At 53.9% G+C, this 15,508-nt stretch overlaps 5 protein-coding genes across 5 annotated transcripts; 3 read left to right on the top strand and 2 right to left on the bottom strand.

Annotated features, from left to right (window-relative positions):
* Nucleotides 1-460: 460 nt before the first annotated feature.
* Nucleotides 461-1,805, bottom strand: J4E85_001336 (uncharacterized protein; the record flags this gene model as incomplete). The annotated part of the gene is made up of 3 exons (XM_051465622.1): nt 461-662; nt 726-1,561; nt 1,611-1,805. The coding sequence occupies 3 exons, from the start codon at nt 1,803-1,805 to the stop codon at nt 461-463; spliced, it is 1,233 nt and encodes a 410-aa protein (XP_051330179.1).
* A 479-nt stretch (nt 1,806-2,284) lies between these two features.
* Nucleotides 2,285-4,966, top strand: J4E85_001335 (uncharacterized protein; the record flags this gene model as incomplete). The annotated part of the gene is made up of 3 exons (XM_051465621.1): nt 2,285-2,981; nt 3,034-3,962; nt 4,016-4,966. The coding sequence occupies 3 exons, from the start codon at nt 2,285-2,287 to the stop codon at nt 4,964-4,966; spliced, it is 2,577 nt and encodes an 858-aa protein (XP_051330178.1).
* A 394-nt stretch (nt 4,967-5,360) lies between these two features.
* Nucleotides 5,361-9,329, top strand: J4E85_001334 (uncharacterized protein; the record flags this gene model as incomplete). The annotated part of the gene is made up of 1 exon (XM_051465620.1): nt 5,361-9,329. The coding sequence occupies one exon, from the start codon at nt 5,361-5,363 to the stop codon at nt 9,327-9,329; it is 3,969 nt and encodes a 1,322-aa protein (XP_051330177.1).
* An 80-nt stretch (nt 9,330-9,409) lies between these two features.
* J4E85_001333 (uncharacterized protein) lies at nt 9,410-11,497 on the bottom strand (the record flags this gene model as incomplete). The annotated part of the gene is made up of 2 exons (XM_051465619.1): nt 9,410-11,427; nt 11,491-11,497. 2 exons carry the CDS (start codon nt 11,495-11,497, stop codon nt 9,410-9,412), a joined length of 2,025 nt encoding a protein of 674 aa, XP_051330176.1.
* Nucleotides 11,498-12,268: 771 nt separating this feature from the next.
* J4E85_001332 (uncharacterized protein) lies at nt 12,269-14,117 on the top strand (the record flags this gene model as incomplete). Its single annotated transcript, XM_051465618.1, has 2 exons — nt 12,269-13,169; nt 13,222-14,117. The coding sequence occupies 2 exons, from the start codon at nt 12,269-12,271 to the stop codon at nt 14,115-14,117; spliced, it is 1,797 nt and encodes a 598-aa protein (XP_051330175.1).
* Between the last annotated feature and the right edge of the window lie 1,391 nt (nt 14,118-15,508).

The raw sequence follows: 15,508 nt of genomic DNA, 5'->3' as shown, positions 1-15,508 counted from the left end.
AGACGGATCCAGCTCTACATCGCCCAACGTATTCAAAATGTTATCCGTACACCGTCCTCGCCTGGTCTGGAGGCGGGCATGCTTGGCGCTTTCTTTTCCAGACTAAAATGGCAGGCGAGGATTTCAACACTCGCATTGGGAAAGGTGAAAGCTGGTAGCGACTTACTCCAGGGTACCATGCAGTCCATCTACGCTCCAGATCATCTATGTTTAGACAAGACGAGATCAGTCTTGTAGATACTCGTACTGATAACGTCCTTGGCAGTTTTTCCAGCCAGTCTGGCATCTGCTTGAAGCCAGCCATACTTTCCTGCCGGTAGCCGACGTGGTCTTGATGGATGCATGCTTGGCTGATGAAGAAGCCAATGCAGGCACCAGCTGATGTTTTGTGTTTTGGCGAGGTGTCGAGGAGTGCTCGCACAATTTGTGTTGCATGCACGTGGTATGTAACGTTAAAGTTTTACCCGTCCGCCGGGGGGTCCAATAGCTTGTCCAGAGGCCACTTGCGTATTGCTCTTATGCTGAGTGGGGAGACGTGACCCGCTTCATACATCTCAAGACCAGCCCAACCTATCATTGCAGCGTTGTCGGTGCAGAACTTGGGCGGTGGAAAATGCAACTCAACGTCCGGATAACCATGGGCGCAAAGCGTCTTCGCAAGTCTTACAGCCGTTAGCATCCCAGTCGACGATACTATGTGTTCTTGCTACTGCAGGCAGACTTACATGTGCCGGAGAAACGAGTTGGCAGCCACGCCACCAGCCATGACAACCGCAGGCACGGCTAGAGCATCTTCTTGAGTCTGCAAGCCTAGAACTACTCGGGAAGCGACATGCTCAAAAGCTGCGCGCATGGTCTCACGTGCAAGATCCATGCGCTCTTCAAGGCTAACGTCTGCCGCCGTTCGCTCGACTTTGTTGAATTTTCTAGTGACGGTGTCCATACCAAACCGAACGATGCGCTCAACCATTGTCGTGATACCTGAAAAGCTCAGCTCAAGACTGTTGATCTTGACACCTCCACCTGATTTAGTCAAGGGCCGATTGAGTGCCCAGCCCCATTTTGTCGCGCTCTTCTGCATGGCGTCTTCATGATTCAGAGGAACTTCGTACCAATCGTATAGGTGTCCATGAGCATCCAAGTATGTCTTGGCTGAATAAGTTGGTGGCTTCGTTACGTGAGTTGATGCGTCGCCAGATATTGACTTGCGGGAGCGATCGGGCAACGCAAATGCCTCGAGGAGCGCTCCATACATGGTGCTCTTTGATGTTTCCAGTAACGCTGTAGGCAGCACTACACGAGCGATCTTGTCCAAGCACTCTCCCACAGCAATGTCATTAGTAGAGCCCAGCACGCGGTGGTCCGCCATAGACGCCGAGTGTATGAGCAGCGTATGACCACCTGAGGCGAGGATAGATAGGAACGGGAACTTTGGCGTGGTTTGTATCGACGTCGAATCGTAGATGCCGCTGTGTTCAGGCTCGGTGTGGGCTTCGAGGGCGCTGACCATGCGTGGCGTAAGCGCATGAGCCTGCATGTGGTGGACTCCGACCAGAGGTTTCTAGTATCGCTATCAGCAGCAAGTCCGCAGAGAGAAGCTCGCGCAGTACCTGCCATGCTACAGCGAGTCCCTTGGCGGTATCAAGACCCGTGAAGAGATTACTGCGCATGCCTGGCCCACGAGTGACAGACACAAAATCAGGCAGCCTTCGTGTCGCGAGATCGACTGTATTTGCTTGCGCATCTTCCGGGGGAATCTCCCCATCTCGCATCGGTAGGGAGCGAATAGCTTCATGGAGGAGCATGGCGAGATTCTCTTGGTGCGACAGAAGGGACACCAGCGGGTGAACGCCCTGATATGCGGCATTGTCCGATGTCACTTTCTTGTGGAAGTGCAACTGCGCTGTCGTCCGGCCGTGCCGAGTCTCTTTTTCCACTATGGCGACCGAGGTATCATCGCAAGACGTCTCGATGGCCAGCGTCATCAGACAGCGGCGAGGCCTCCATTGCGGGGGCGAGAGGATTCGCGATCGGACGACGGCTTGGAGTGTTCTGCATCGAGGTCGCATGCCTCGCAGGTCGGCAAGTGCGTGGTGTCGGCGAGACGTGGTGTTGATGCACAATTCTGCATCAGCGGCGGAAGGGTTCCGAGCGGGCCCTGTGACGTACTGGCTAGCACCCGAAGCTTCGAGCCTCACATGCCAACACGCCCATTTGACATCACCTGAGTCGTCTCCCCTAACCAACTCGACGATGCGACTTACACCCGACGCCTCTCCCCCCCATGGCTGACGTAGACAAGAAGACGGATGGCCCCGAGCCATATTCCTCGACGGGCTTCGACTTCACCCTATTGCCAGACTACGCGAACGACTTTGTCGAAGAAGACCATTTTATCGAATTCGAGAAAGCCCTCGCTGCGCCTGAGAATTCACCGTCCACCGAAGACCTCACGGCTCTGCCGCCCGATCGAACCTTCATCTCCGCCCAAAACGACTGGCGGCCGGTCCACCAGCGCGTCAAGCGGCGCAAGAAGAGCAAGGCGCCCCCGCGACGCGGCAAGGACGAGACGCGCGAAGGCTTCGTCTACGTGTTGCTCAAGTGGCCCCTGCTCCTGGTCGTGCTGGGGTGGCTGTTCTTCCTCAGCATAGCCTACGTCTTCACTCGCCTGTACATATACCTATACGAGCACTGGATCACATGGCGAGGCACACGGCAGAGACTACGTCAGCGGCTGCAGGATGCGCGATCCTACCAAGAGTGGATTGAGGGCGCAAAGGAACTCGACGCATACCTGGGCAACGAGTCGTGGAAGGAGAAGGCGGACTATGCCTATTACGACAGCAAGACGATTGCAAGAGTACACCAGCAGATGGTCAAACTGCGCGAAAAGGCCGAAGCAGAAGAGAAGAGCGGGCCAGGATCAAAAGCCTCACAAGGCCAACACACGGCTGTCGAGGACCTTCGTGCGCTCCTAGAAGGTAAGCGCCCCGTCTTTCCCACGCCGCAAAACACATCTAACGTCGCATTTAGCCTCCATGAAGAACAACTTCGTAGGCTTTGAAAACCCCCGACTGTACAGCGAGACGTACTACGGAACCAAAGACCTCGTCCAGAAATTTGTCGACGAAGCCGAGACGTCGCTCACTTTCCTCCTACAAACCACGCAGCTCGATGCAGAGAACAAGCGCGCCCTGTTCAAACACCTCGGCAGCAACTTTGGTCGCACTGCGCTATGTCTGTCTGGAGGAGCGACCTTTGCATACTACCACTTCGGTGTGGCCAAGGCTCTGATGGACGCCGAATTGCTGCCTGAAGTCATCACTGGTACATCTGGTGGAGCTCTCGTGGCTGCACTACTATGCACGAGGACCGACGACGAACTCAAGAAACTGCTCGTACCCGCTCTGGCTCATCGCATCACGGCTTGCCACGAAGGCATTCTTACATGGTCAAAGAGATGGTACAAGACTGGAGCGAGATTCGACAGCGTTGATTGGGCAAAGAAGTGCGCCTGGATGACTCGTGGCAGTCTGACGTTCAAGGAAGCATATCAAAGGACTGGACGTATACTGAACGTCTCTTGTGTGCCTTCCGACCCCCACTCTCCGACCATCTTAGCCAACTACATCACAGCTCCGGACTGTGTTGTCTGGTCAGCAGTGTTGGCATCTGCTGCCGTCCCTGGAATTCTCAACCCAGTGGTCCTCATGAAAAAGAACAAGGACGGCACTCTTTCGCCCTACTCTTTTGGACACAAGTGGAAGGATGGAAGTCTCCGGACGGACATTCCACTGAAAGCGCTGAACCTCCACTTCAACGTCCGATTTTCAATCGTCAGCCAGGTCAACCCTCATATCAATATCTTCTTCTTCTCATCCCGTGGCTCGGTTGGTCGACCTGTCACCCATCGCCGTGGACGCGGATGGAGAGGTGGTTTCCTTGGTTCCGCCACAGAGCAAGTACGTCAACCACACAACGGAGTCTCAATACACATGCTAATCAATTGATCCAGTATCTCAAGCTCGATCTCAACAAATGGCTAAAGGTGCTTCGCCATCTCGAGCTTCTACCGCGACCACTAGGCCAGGACTGGAGTGAACTCTGGCTGCAACGCTTCAGTGGGACCATTACCATCTGGCCCAAGTCCATACCTTCAGACTTTTTGTATATCCTCACGGACCCAACCCCAGAGCGACTAGCACGCATGATACATGTTGGCCAACAGTCGGCTTTCCCTAAGCTGAAGTTCATCGCGAATCGTGCGAAGTTGGAATATGCCATTCAGGAAGGAAGACGGAGATTCAGACCTCGTGGGGCACGCGATGACGAAATTGTCAACACTCTCAGCGAAGAAGACCTTCGTAGCTTGCTCAAGCGCACAGGGAGCGATGGCCCTGACGGTGGGTCTCTATACCCAGCTTCAGAATCAGAATCCTCCTCCACTGCAGGACCATCGCGGCCTAGCTCGCCCGTGAATCTCCCTCTTGGCCTTACATTCGCTCGTAAGAAGAAGAACGCGCCGGCTGATCTAGCAAACACTGCTGAGAAGCCAGACGCCCCCGACAGTCCATCGTTGGGGAAACGATTGAGCGGATGGTGGTCCGCTATGTCTCCTCAAGCCACTACACACTCTACAGCCCTCAGAGCCCGTCCCCGTGATTCGCCATTCAGTCACGATCGTCCTAATTCGATGTTCGAGTTCCGACCAAGCGGCGACATTATAGATGTTCCTACGGGAAGAAAGCAGAGTAGGGTTTTCGACGACTCGGATGATGCCGAGGGAAGCCAAGATGTATCAAGGCGCAGACAGCAGCACAAAGGAGGCATGTTTGGCGACACCGATGCTGGTATGAAAGACGCTGAGGATCATGGCGAGGCAGCAGATTTTGGGGACGACGAGGAAGACCGAGACGAAGTGCAAAATGTTGGAGTGGGTCTTGGTCTCGAGGGGCAGGGTTTATAGATTGCCTTCCTTCACCTTATACCTAGATTAGAATGTAAGAATATTAATGGCAAAGTTATTCATCTTCAGCTTATGACACGCTTCTTTCAAGGTCGCGAAAGGCGTATAGAACGTAGACAGTGTGCATGAAGGCATAATCTAGCATCATCAATCATCTTGCCTCATAATGATGCTTCTATCTTTTCTGAAGACTTATGTCTCGCACATGTCCGGATGCTCTCGCGACGACGCTAGTGCTTACACACGTGATAGTCGCGTTTGGCAGGCTTGGCATGTCGTCATCGAGAACACGCTCTGAACGCGCGATCACACGGCAGCCTGCGCTTTCCAGAAATTAACTCGACGACCACTTCCACCCCTCCAAACCGATGGACAACGTCCCCAGAAGAGCGCCATGGGTGTCACTGGCCTCTGGACCGTTCTGCAGCCTTGCGCGCGGCCGATCAAGATCGAAACGTTGAACAAGAAGCGCCTCGCCGTCGATGCCTCCATCTGGATATACCAGTTCCTCAAGGCCGTGCGCGACAAGGAAGGAAACGCTTTGCGGAACAGCCATATTGTCGGTTTCTTTCGCCGAGTATGCAAGCTTCTCTTCATCGGCATCAAGCCCGTCTTCGTCTTCGATGGTGGCGCACCGGCGCTGAAGCGACAAACCATCAACAACCGCAAGTCGCGACGTGAAGGTAGACGAGAAGATGCGGTCCGGACAGCTGGAAAGTTGCTGGCTATACAAATGCAGAGGGCTGCTGAGGAAGAAGAGAAGAGGCGGAAGGAAGCTGCCAAGCATCCAAGAGAGGAGCCACCGCAACAGGAGGAAGAGATACCCGATAATTTGGTGTATGCGGAGGAACTTCTGCAGACGCCTCAGGAGCGAACAGAGAATCGCACCTTCAAAAAGAAGGACCAATATCACCTTCCAGACCTCGGCAAGTCCATGTCGGAAATGGGGGCTGCGAATGATCCCAGAGTCATGTCGCTCGAAGAGCTGGAGGAGTACGCACGCCAATTTGACAGAGGCGAAGATATCAATGTCTATGACTTCTCCAAGATTGACTTCGATGGTCATTTCTTCCAGAGCCTGCCTCCGGCTGATAGGTACAATATCTTGAACGCAGCCAGGCTACGAAGTCGACTCAGAATGGGACACTCAAAAGAACAGCTTGATGCAATGTTTCCAGACAGAATGGCTTTCTCCAAGTTTCAAATCGACCGTGTGCGCGAACGTAACGAACTTACGCAGCGATTGATGAACCTCAACGGGATGAACGACGATGCATTTGGCGCAGGCGGGTTCAATCGCGTTGCGGGCGAGAGAGATAGGGAGTATGTTCTCGTCAAGAACGACGGAGTGGAAGGTGGTTGGGCCCTCGGAGTTGTGCTGAACAAGGAAGAGGGCAAAGCTCACAAGCCGATTAACGTGGATCTACCAGAGCGTCCTGCTGAAGAAGAACAAGAATGGGAGGACGATGAAGACTTCGAGGACGTTCCCATCGAGGGCCTGAACAGGCTGCCAAAGCCCAAGGGGGGCTTGAGCGCCCAAGAGAAGGAGGGCCGTGAGTTCATCGCGAACGAGCTTGCGACACGACGCAGAAACCTATACAAGTCGAGGAAAGAGAAGCCAGTACAGTCTAAACCACAAAGGGCTACCCCGGTCAACCAAGATCCAGACTCGTTGTTCCTTGCGGATGATAACGAAGAAGAGGAAGACTGGGAGAACGTTCCGATGAATGGTGTGAACGATGTAGATGATGCAGGGGATGATGTTGAGAACGAGCAGTTACAGCAAGCCATTGCCTTGTCAATGCAGCCCGAGAAGCAAGCGGTTGCTGAAGAATCTGACGACGATCCGGTGCGTGAAGTTTTTGAACAGAAGCGTGCTGCTGAAGCGAATCCTTTCGCTGGGACGAAGGGTTCTGGAATGGCTATCGCAAGGCTTGCCAATCAACGCAGTAGCAAGCTTGCTCCGAAAGGCCCTTTTGAGGGAAGCGACAGCGAAGAGGATATGGATTTGCAGGCTGCTCTAGCGGAGTCTCGGAAGTCCAAACGTCCAGTTAAGCCAAGGAAATCGTCATTTACGCAACAGGACCCAACACCAGCACCCGCTGTCAAGTCTGCGCCAAAGCCGAAGAACGCTGCCGGTTTTGATGGGCCGCTACCCTTCGAAAGACTCAACCTAGGCAACTCTCTTCTAGGCAAGAAGAAAATGGACAAGCTCGAAGAAGACAACGCAGGCGGTTTCGAAAAGGACTATGGGCAAGATAAGAAGGATTCCGTGCCACTTCCACCGTGGTTCAGCGGCCAAAGAGATATCGCAAAAGAAGTGAACGCTCAACGGCAGGAAGAGAAGGAACAGTGGGAAGAAGCACGTCAGGAGGAGAAGTCCAGATTCCAGTTCCAGCAGCTCCCAACCCTTCGAAAGCCAGAGACCAAAGAGGTTATCGATTTGGATGCGCCCGCTAGCCAGAATCAGGAGCAAGTGATTGCAATCGACTCAGACGACGAGGTTGATGCACAGATGGAAGACGTTCCAATTGAAGACACCAAATTGAGGATGGGCGATCTCGCTGACAAAGTCAAGGCGGAGCCTCCTAAACCGCTTTCTCCGCAGCAGAAGTCGCCTCCCCGCCAAGATCCTAGTCTGGTGAAGAAGACCCCATTTGCGGATGATTCCGATGATGAGCCAGTGGATTGGTCTGAGAGCGAGCCTGAAGACGAGAGACATGTACAGCAGAAGTCGACCACTGACGGGAAGTCAGAGCCAACCGTTGTGCAACCTCCAAGGTCTCCGTCCGAAGAATCTGAAGAGTTTGAGGATGTACCCATGCAAACAGAGACAGCCGATTTGACTGAACCTACCAAGTCGGCATCGCCAGAGTTTGAAGACGTGCCTATGCAGGGTGAGCCTGTTGCAACAGCAGCTGTACAACCAAAGTCACCATCGCCAGTGTTTGAAGATATTTCCATTCGCCAGGAACGACCACGTCGACCACCAAGGGAGCTATCGCCTTTACAAGGTCCAGACGATCTGACAAAGCCTATCGTCCCTCACAGTGGCGTAGCAGATGACAGCGCACCTCTAGACATGCCTGAAGGTAACGACTCGGATCAGTACTCTGATCCCGAAGACGAAGAACTCTTCGCATCTCTAGCGAAAGAAGCAGAAGAGCATGCGCGATTCGCTCAAGAACTGTCCAACAACACTGCAGCCAGGGTAAATTTCGATGACGAGCTCAAACAGCTCCGTGCACAGCAAAAGAAAGACCGTAGAGATGCGGATGAAGTCACCCAGACCATGATATCCGAGTGTCAGCACTTGTTGACTTTGTTCGGACTGCCGTACATCACAGCGCCTATGGAAGCCGAAGCGCAATGCGCCGAACTGGTCACACTTGGCCTTGTGGACGGCATCGTGACCGACGACTCCGATACCTTTCTCTTCGGCGGTACGCGTGTCTACAAGAACATGTTCAACGCAGCCAAATTTGTCGAATGCTACCTCGCCCAAGACCTCACCAATGAATTCAGCCTCACACGCGAGAAGATGATCGCAATTGCCCAATTACTTGGCAGCGACTACACAACAGGCATCCCGGGCATCGGGCCCGTAACCGCACTAGAAATCCTCTCCGAGTTCCAAGACCTAGAGTCTTTCCGAACCTGGTGGGATGGCGTCCAAAGTGGGACTATCAAGAAAGAAGAAGACGCAAAGAAACCGTTCCGAAAACGGTTCCGCAAGAACCAGGCTACCAAACTATTCCTACCACCAGGGTTCCCAGATCCTCGCGTAGCAGAAGCTTACCTTCACCCCGAGGTTGACAATGACCCTGAGCCGTTCCAATGGGGTGTCCCCGATCTAGCTGCTTTGCGTTCTTTCCTGAGTTCTCAGATTGGATGGAGTCCCGAGAGGACGGATGAGGTGCTTGTCCCTGTTATCAAGGATATGAACCGCAGGGAGAAGGAGGGTACGCAGGCGAATATTACTCGGTTCTTTGAGGGGGGTGTCGGGGCTGGCGCTTTTGCGCCGAGAGTGAGGAATGCGGAGAGTGGTCCAAGTGGGAAGAAGAAGGGCACTGGGGCGGCTGGAAAGAGGTTGGGTGCCGCGTTGAATCGGCTGGCGGGGAAGGATGGAGAGGTAGGAGATGGAGTGGCGACTGCAGGTGGAGAGGCAGAAGCTACGCATGAGACGACTACTGGTGGAACGGGCAGGAAGAAGAGGAAGGCTGCAAGTAAGCCTGTGTCTTTGGCTGAAAAGGAGGATGGAGATGCGACTGCCAGCGTCGAGGAAGAGGAAGAAGATGAGCTTTACAAGGAGCCCACAGCGAAGAAACCACGAAAGACGCGGAAGGGGAAAGCAGCCAAGTAACTTGGAACAATCTCAATATCATCTATCATTACATCTATCCAACCGATATCTTACACAATACAACATGCATTCTGATGTCCTCATAACTTCACACTCCCGCCCTCGATCTTCTTCAAGTCCTCCATCGTAAACCTCTTATAAGTCCCGTCCCTCAACCAATACAACGTATCCCCCTTCTCCTCGACAACCCTCGGATCAATCCCCTCCTTCTGCAACTCGACCTTCTGCTGCTTATTAGTCCCCGTCAACTGCATCTCCCTGGTAACCCGAATCCAAACAGGTACCGCAAACGCGGGCAACTCCTTCTTAACATGCTGCGCCAGCTCCGCAAGCAACCTCTCCCCCACCTCACCAACCCCCTGCTCAAACACAACTGCCGCACACCCCGCGCGCCCATCATGTCCCGGAACACTAACGCCGTATACATTCGCCTCAGCAACACTGTCATGTTTGCCCACAGCCTCCGATACCTCAGCCGTAGACACATTCTCCGCTTTCCAACGAAACGTATCGCCAATGCGATCGACGAACCAAAACCTGCCTTCCGCGTCCCAGCGCATGAGATCGCCAGACCGGAAATACGCATCCCCTTTCGTCTTGACATCGCGAATAATCTTCGAGTTGGTCGCCTTCTCGTTGCCGTAGTAGCCTTGGAACCCGTCTTTTATATTGTCTGCATCCAGTTTGCCGAGTAACTCGCCGGGCTCGTTGTAGTCGCTGATGTGACACAGACCGGTTTTGGGGTCGCGGAGGGGCTCCGGGGGATCGGCGTGGGGATCCATACGCACGAGGGTGAGTTTGCGTGTCATGAGGAAGTTGGCGAGGAGGCCGTTGCGGGCGATTGCGCCGCTGGAAAAGGAGTTTGAAGAGCAGTTGAAGAGGCCGCCGGGGGCTTCGGTTGCGGCGTAGAATTCGTAGATGGTGGCGATGCCGAAGCGTTGTTTGAAGGGCTCCCAGACGTCTGGGCGCAGGCCGTTGCCAAAGGCGGCGCGGAGGTGGTGCTGTTTATCGAGCGGGGACGGCGGCGCGGAGAGCAGGTAGCGACATGTTTCGCCGACGTAGTGCAGGATTGTGGCGTGCGAGGAGCGGATTTCGGGCCAGAAGGTTTTGTGGGAGAATTTCTTGGATAGGTGGATTGTGCTGCCGGCGCGTAGGACGGCGCAGGCGCCCAGGACGGAGGCGGAGCTGTGGTAGAGGGGCATGGAGGTGTAGACGATGTCGTTCTTTAGTGACATCCAGCTTGCGGCGAACTTTGCGCCGCCGCCGCATTTGCCCCAGGACATGACGGCGGGTTTGGGCAGGCCCGTCGTGCCGGAAGTGTAGATGAGCATGGCCATGCTGCTGCGCTTTTGGTCGGAGCGGGCCGAGTCGGGGAGGCGCGTCGGCGGGTGCGTGAGGATGGTCGAGATCAGGGCGTCGTCGAAGAAGATGATTTCGAGGTTTCGCTGCGCAGTCAGAGGCTCGGAGACGGCGCCAGCTTCGACGGCGGCTTGGGGAGTCTGTGTCTGGTTCTTGACTGATTGTGGGACGTCGGACGGTTCCTGCTCAAACGTGTATTTGACCTTGTCTGCGTGGTGGACGCGAGTGAGGCCATGCTCCTTCAGCGCATCTTCGCTGAACTTGTCCCTGCTCTCCTGGTCCACCAGCACCAAGCGCGCGGTGCTCGTCTTGACGGTATGGACCAGCGGCTTGCCGGAGAGGTTGTAGTTGATAAAGGCGGGCTTCGCGCCAATGCTCCAGAGGCCAAACCAGACCCAGATGAAGACGTCCGAGTTGACAAAGTCCATTGCGACAATCTCATCCTTGTCCACGCCCTTGCTCTTCAGCCAGTTCCCGTACCGCAGCACGACGTCGTAAGCCTGCGCATACGTCCATGTCTTGCCCTGGAAGATGATCCACGGATGGTCTGCGCGCGAGGAGGATTGGGCATGCGCCTCGAGTTCGTAGAAGAGGTTCAGCGTGTCGCGTCGTTCCTGCTGCGCGCCGACGATGCTGCTGCCGACGAAGGAAGACAAGAGGGGCCAGTCGTAGGTGAAGCCATGGCGGCCGTTAAGATACGCGAGACCAGCTGCGGCGGCGGGCAGCGCAAAGGGAAGAACTGGCCGTGGAATGTGTCAGCGAGCTGCGCCGTGTGGTTACAGGCTGAGTGACGCGAGATTACCTGACATAACCGGTAACCAATAGATCTGTAGTAACAACGAAACGTATAAAAAATGCTATAATCGCGCAATATCCAATATTCGCATAGACAAAAGATGAGACTTGATCAGATACAATCCACTCATCAACTTTCCGCGACACCCCGTTGTCGCCAGCTAGTGACGTTTGACCACACAGCTAGCGGCAGTGGGCACCATGGGAGCTGTGGAGCCGAGGCATTTAGGGGCACCCCAGTCGTCTCTCGAGTAAGCCTTCACACCTCCCCTCCTCTGTCCTGAAGTGGCTGCATTCCCCTCATCGCCCAGACATGGCCAACCTCTTGCGTTGCCCTTGGAAAGCCACATGCTGCTCCGCGTCGGCGGCATGTGAAGTATAGTAAACTATCGGCGAGACGATGGCTGCACGTCACGTCTGGAAGCTGTGACACGCACAAAGAAGCCATGTCAGTATGATAGTCAAACAATGTCATGTAGAATTGCCGCTTGCGGCAGGCACCGCAGCTGTTTGCTTCAGATGGCCTTTGTCCATTACCCGGCCATCATGACAAAGACGCCTACAGACTACTGCACACTCAAATCCCGTCCGGCATCATGGCGAGAGACGTATCGATTTTTCGCTTGGTCAGGTTCAAGAGTCGTCTGAAGCATAGACGTCTTGGTATGTTTGCTACGTGCATGAATGAAGTGTCATCTGCTAATGCGCTCAAGTGAACAAACATTGTCACAGACCAAGACAGGCGCTTCCAGTAGTATTTGGCGTCTGCAAATCGCAATCTTGAGATGGCCCTATCCCCAGATCACATGGATATCTCAACTTTCGAAAACGTCCCTCCAGTTAGCGAGGAGGAGCCGACACAGCGAGAGATCAACGACAGACGATTAGCTCAAGCGATCCGGTACCTGGATAACGAAGGAAGCGATGACACTGATAGCACTAACATGAATCACGTTGAGAGTATCGACGAGGATCTCCTCCAGCGACTTCCTCCGCAAGAAAGCAACTTCGACGACCAGCTGTATCAGCGCGCGCAAGCTATGATTCGTCAAGCGCGGCTCGAGTTTGAGGAAGAAGCTACGCGAGAAGATTCATCGTCTTCGCTAGGCGGGGATTCTCCTACGTCGATGATCATAGAGGAGGTATCAGAATCCGATACGCCTTCTGCAACGCAAGCTCTTTATCGAAGAGGCGATACACCGGACGAACCTCAGGCCATGCCCCCCAAACAAGTGCCTGCAGCAGAAACAAAGGCACGGCGCGAGGAACGGTTCAAGTACGGTGGCCCGAACAACGAACCTGAAAGGTGGCACAAGAACTATCCAGCCTCGCTGCCGTTTCCAGAGACTTTCCAGATGGCGCATTGGGAGAGTCTCAAGATTGACTTTGATCTTTCCGAGTCTGGCAAGAAAATGAAGGCAGAGGGCAAGATTGTTGAGACTAACATACCTTTTGATCGTCCTGAATTGGAGCAGTACAAGAACCTCCCGGTATACGAGTCTGGGTCACGCTTCAAGCTTCCGATACCTAGTGCCGAAGTTCAAGAGGAGATCAGCAAGTTGGGAACTCCTAGAAGCCTGGAAGAGGTTGTGGAAGAATTGAGCCAAAACGACGACAAAGTGCGCGCCGGCAACTATAAATATGCGCCACGAGTCTTCCTGGACAAATTCTCCGCGGGAACTCAAGGTGAGCAATGTAGTTTTCTTTTGGATGTGTCTCGCTAACATTAACCTAGTAGATCCTACAACGATCCGCGATGCTGTCAACACGACACCTGTCAAGTCTCGTACCGGTGCTATGGGCCGCAGTATTGATCAGCCACGCCTAGAAGACGAGGATGCGCATGCCATAGGGGACAAAGCTCGTGCGGCACAGTCGGCAGCTCTCATAGCTCGTGAAAAGGTCCGTAAGGCAGAGGAAGCTCTCAACGCAGCAAAGCAGGCGAACCTGGATATACCTACAGTAATTTCACAAACCACTTCACCTGTTGCTAGGAAGCTCAACCGAGAGCGGGCGACATCCCTCGAACGTAGCCCGAGACGCCAAAGCGGTGTCAGTACTGCAGCTCCCAGTCCTGCATCGCCGGATAAGACTAGTATCCATCCACAGGTGGTCATCCCGAACAAGCCAAATGGCCGTCAGCCAAAGTCTACCCAGGCTTCTGCTCCCAAGACCACCACCAAGAAACAGCCCAAGCGTAAACGCAGTCTCAGCGAGCAAAACTACACCCCCGAGACTAAGCGTTCCAAGTCTGCCGTCTCTTCCTCACGGAAGAGTAGCAGAACCAAGACGCAAAAGTCTCCAGGTAAAGCCGTCCACTTCCAACCCGATGAATCTGACGACTCCGACGAGCTTTCCGATGACGACCTTGCAAAAGATGTCCAGGAACTCACCACTGTTGTCACGTCCACCAAGACCAAGCCTACCAAAAAGACCACCAAAACCACAGCGGTTACGAAGAAGATGAGCAAAGCGGCTGCAGCAGGTAGAGCGGCGCGCAAAGCGAAGGCAGGGGAAGAGGTTGTTCTTGACGACGAACATGCGATTCAGATGGCGAAGGAGCGGAGGTCGAAGTCGCCGGGGAGGGTTGTGAAGGGAAGTACGAGGAGTGGGGCGACGTATTTGAAGGGGTGAGGTGGTGATACTTGTGGTAGTTACATTGGTGGCTTGGGGCTGGGATGATGAGTTTGATAGAGTTTGATGTGTAATGATTCGATACAAAAATGTCTTTCCCTGCTCTCGAGATAACTCTTCGGGAACTTTGCATTGTTGCGAGGTAGCTTCGTCTGGGTTGTCATCCCCGCAAATGCAGCTCCGAACAACAAGCGGGGCATCACGCTAGGACAAAGACAAGTCCGGCAGCGCACGAAGAAAGAACCGCCTTCCGCCAGCGGTGCCCATGCAGCGCCGATGCAATGGTGAGTAGTCCCAAGTACCCCAGATCTTCAAGCTTGGCAGCCTTCTCATACGATCTAGAACGAATCTGGTGCCTTCCATCCGATTGCATGTGAGTCCTGTCGCAACAAGAAGTCAAAGGTCTTCGCCATCAACCAGCATCGCAACGCATCAACTAACGGACTACAGTGCGATCGCGAATTACCGATTTGCTCGCAATGTGTATCGGCAGGGACTTCGTGTCGGTATCCGCCGCTTAACAAAAGGTGTGAAGAGAGTGGTTTCTTGGAAGCGAAGCTAAGGTTGTAATAGAGGCATCCCATCGGGTTATATATCCTTCGTCGAACAGCGATTGCTCGAGACCGAGATTGTCGTGTTGGAGCTCCTTTCCACGATCTACAATTCTCAGGTACCGATTGAGATGCAACGTCTCTCTGACACAGATCGCCGTGTACTAGCAGAGAATGTGCAGAAGCAGGCCAAGTCGAACAGGATAGAAGAATGGAAGAGCTTTCCCCTCAACACGGACGAGGAACGTCTGTCTTGGTGGTCAAGAAGACAAGATCTTATAAGGAAAGGCATTGAAGCAGACAGTAGTCACGCATCTCTGGAGAGCCCTGCGCAGACGGAACCGTGGGTCATGGAGTCGAGTCCTGTGGTGGCACAACACTATGAGGATGTGCGGTCATCAGTTGTGGACGGATCAAACCTCCCGTTTGCGCAGCAGCCTCGGTTGGCGCAAGCTGCGTGGCAGTTAGCACCAGATGTACTCGGTGTTCCAGAACCCGCGCCAGGTCTTCTTCATCAAGACCAAGACATGACGGCTATGTCGCCGCGAGGAAATTTAGGAAACGAAGCGTATTCGACAGGCGATGGCAGACCAGAGCCTGTTGCACCTTCGGTGGGCACGTCGCTTGACTCGCGTCCTTCAACTACAGAACAATGGCGTAAATATTTTTAAGATTGTACGAATCTTTGGGATCCTACGTGTATTTTTCCCATGTTGAAACGTGTTATGAAAACAGCATGTAGCAAGTAAAGCACACATTGACAGTGAATTTGCAACGCGAATTTCAGGCCGAGAAACTGACTCGCGTGGCACTAACGCCATGAGGCTGCCAGGGTTTATA

The sequence above is a fragment of the Alternaria conjuncta genome (genome assembly GCF_024043145.1).
Source record: "Alternaria conjuncta strain BMP 0040 chromosome Unknown scaffold_2, whole genome shotgun sequence".
In the NCBI taxonomy this organism is placed as follows: Eukaryota; Fungi; Ascomycota; class Dothideomycetes; order Pleosporales; family Pleosporaceae; genus Alternaria; species Alternaria conjuncta.
The sequence above is the reverse complement of the archived record's forward strand: the minus strand, read 5'-3'. Positions and strand labels throughout refer to the sequence as shown.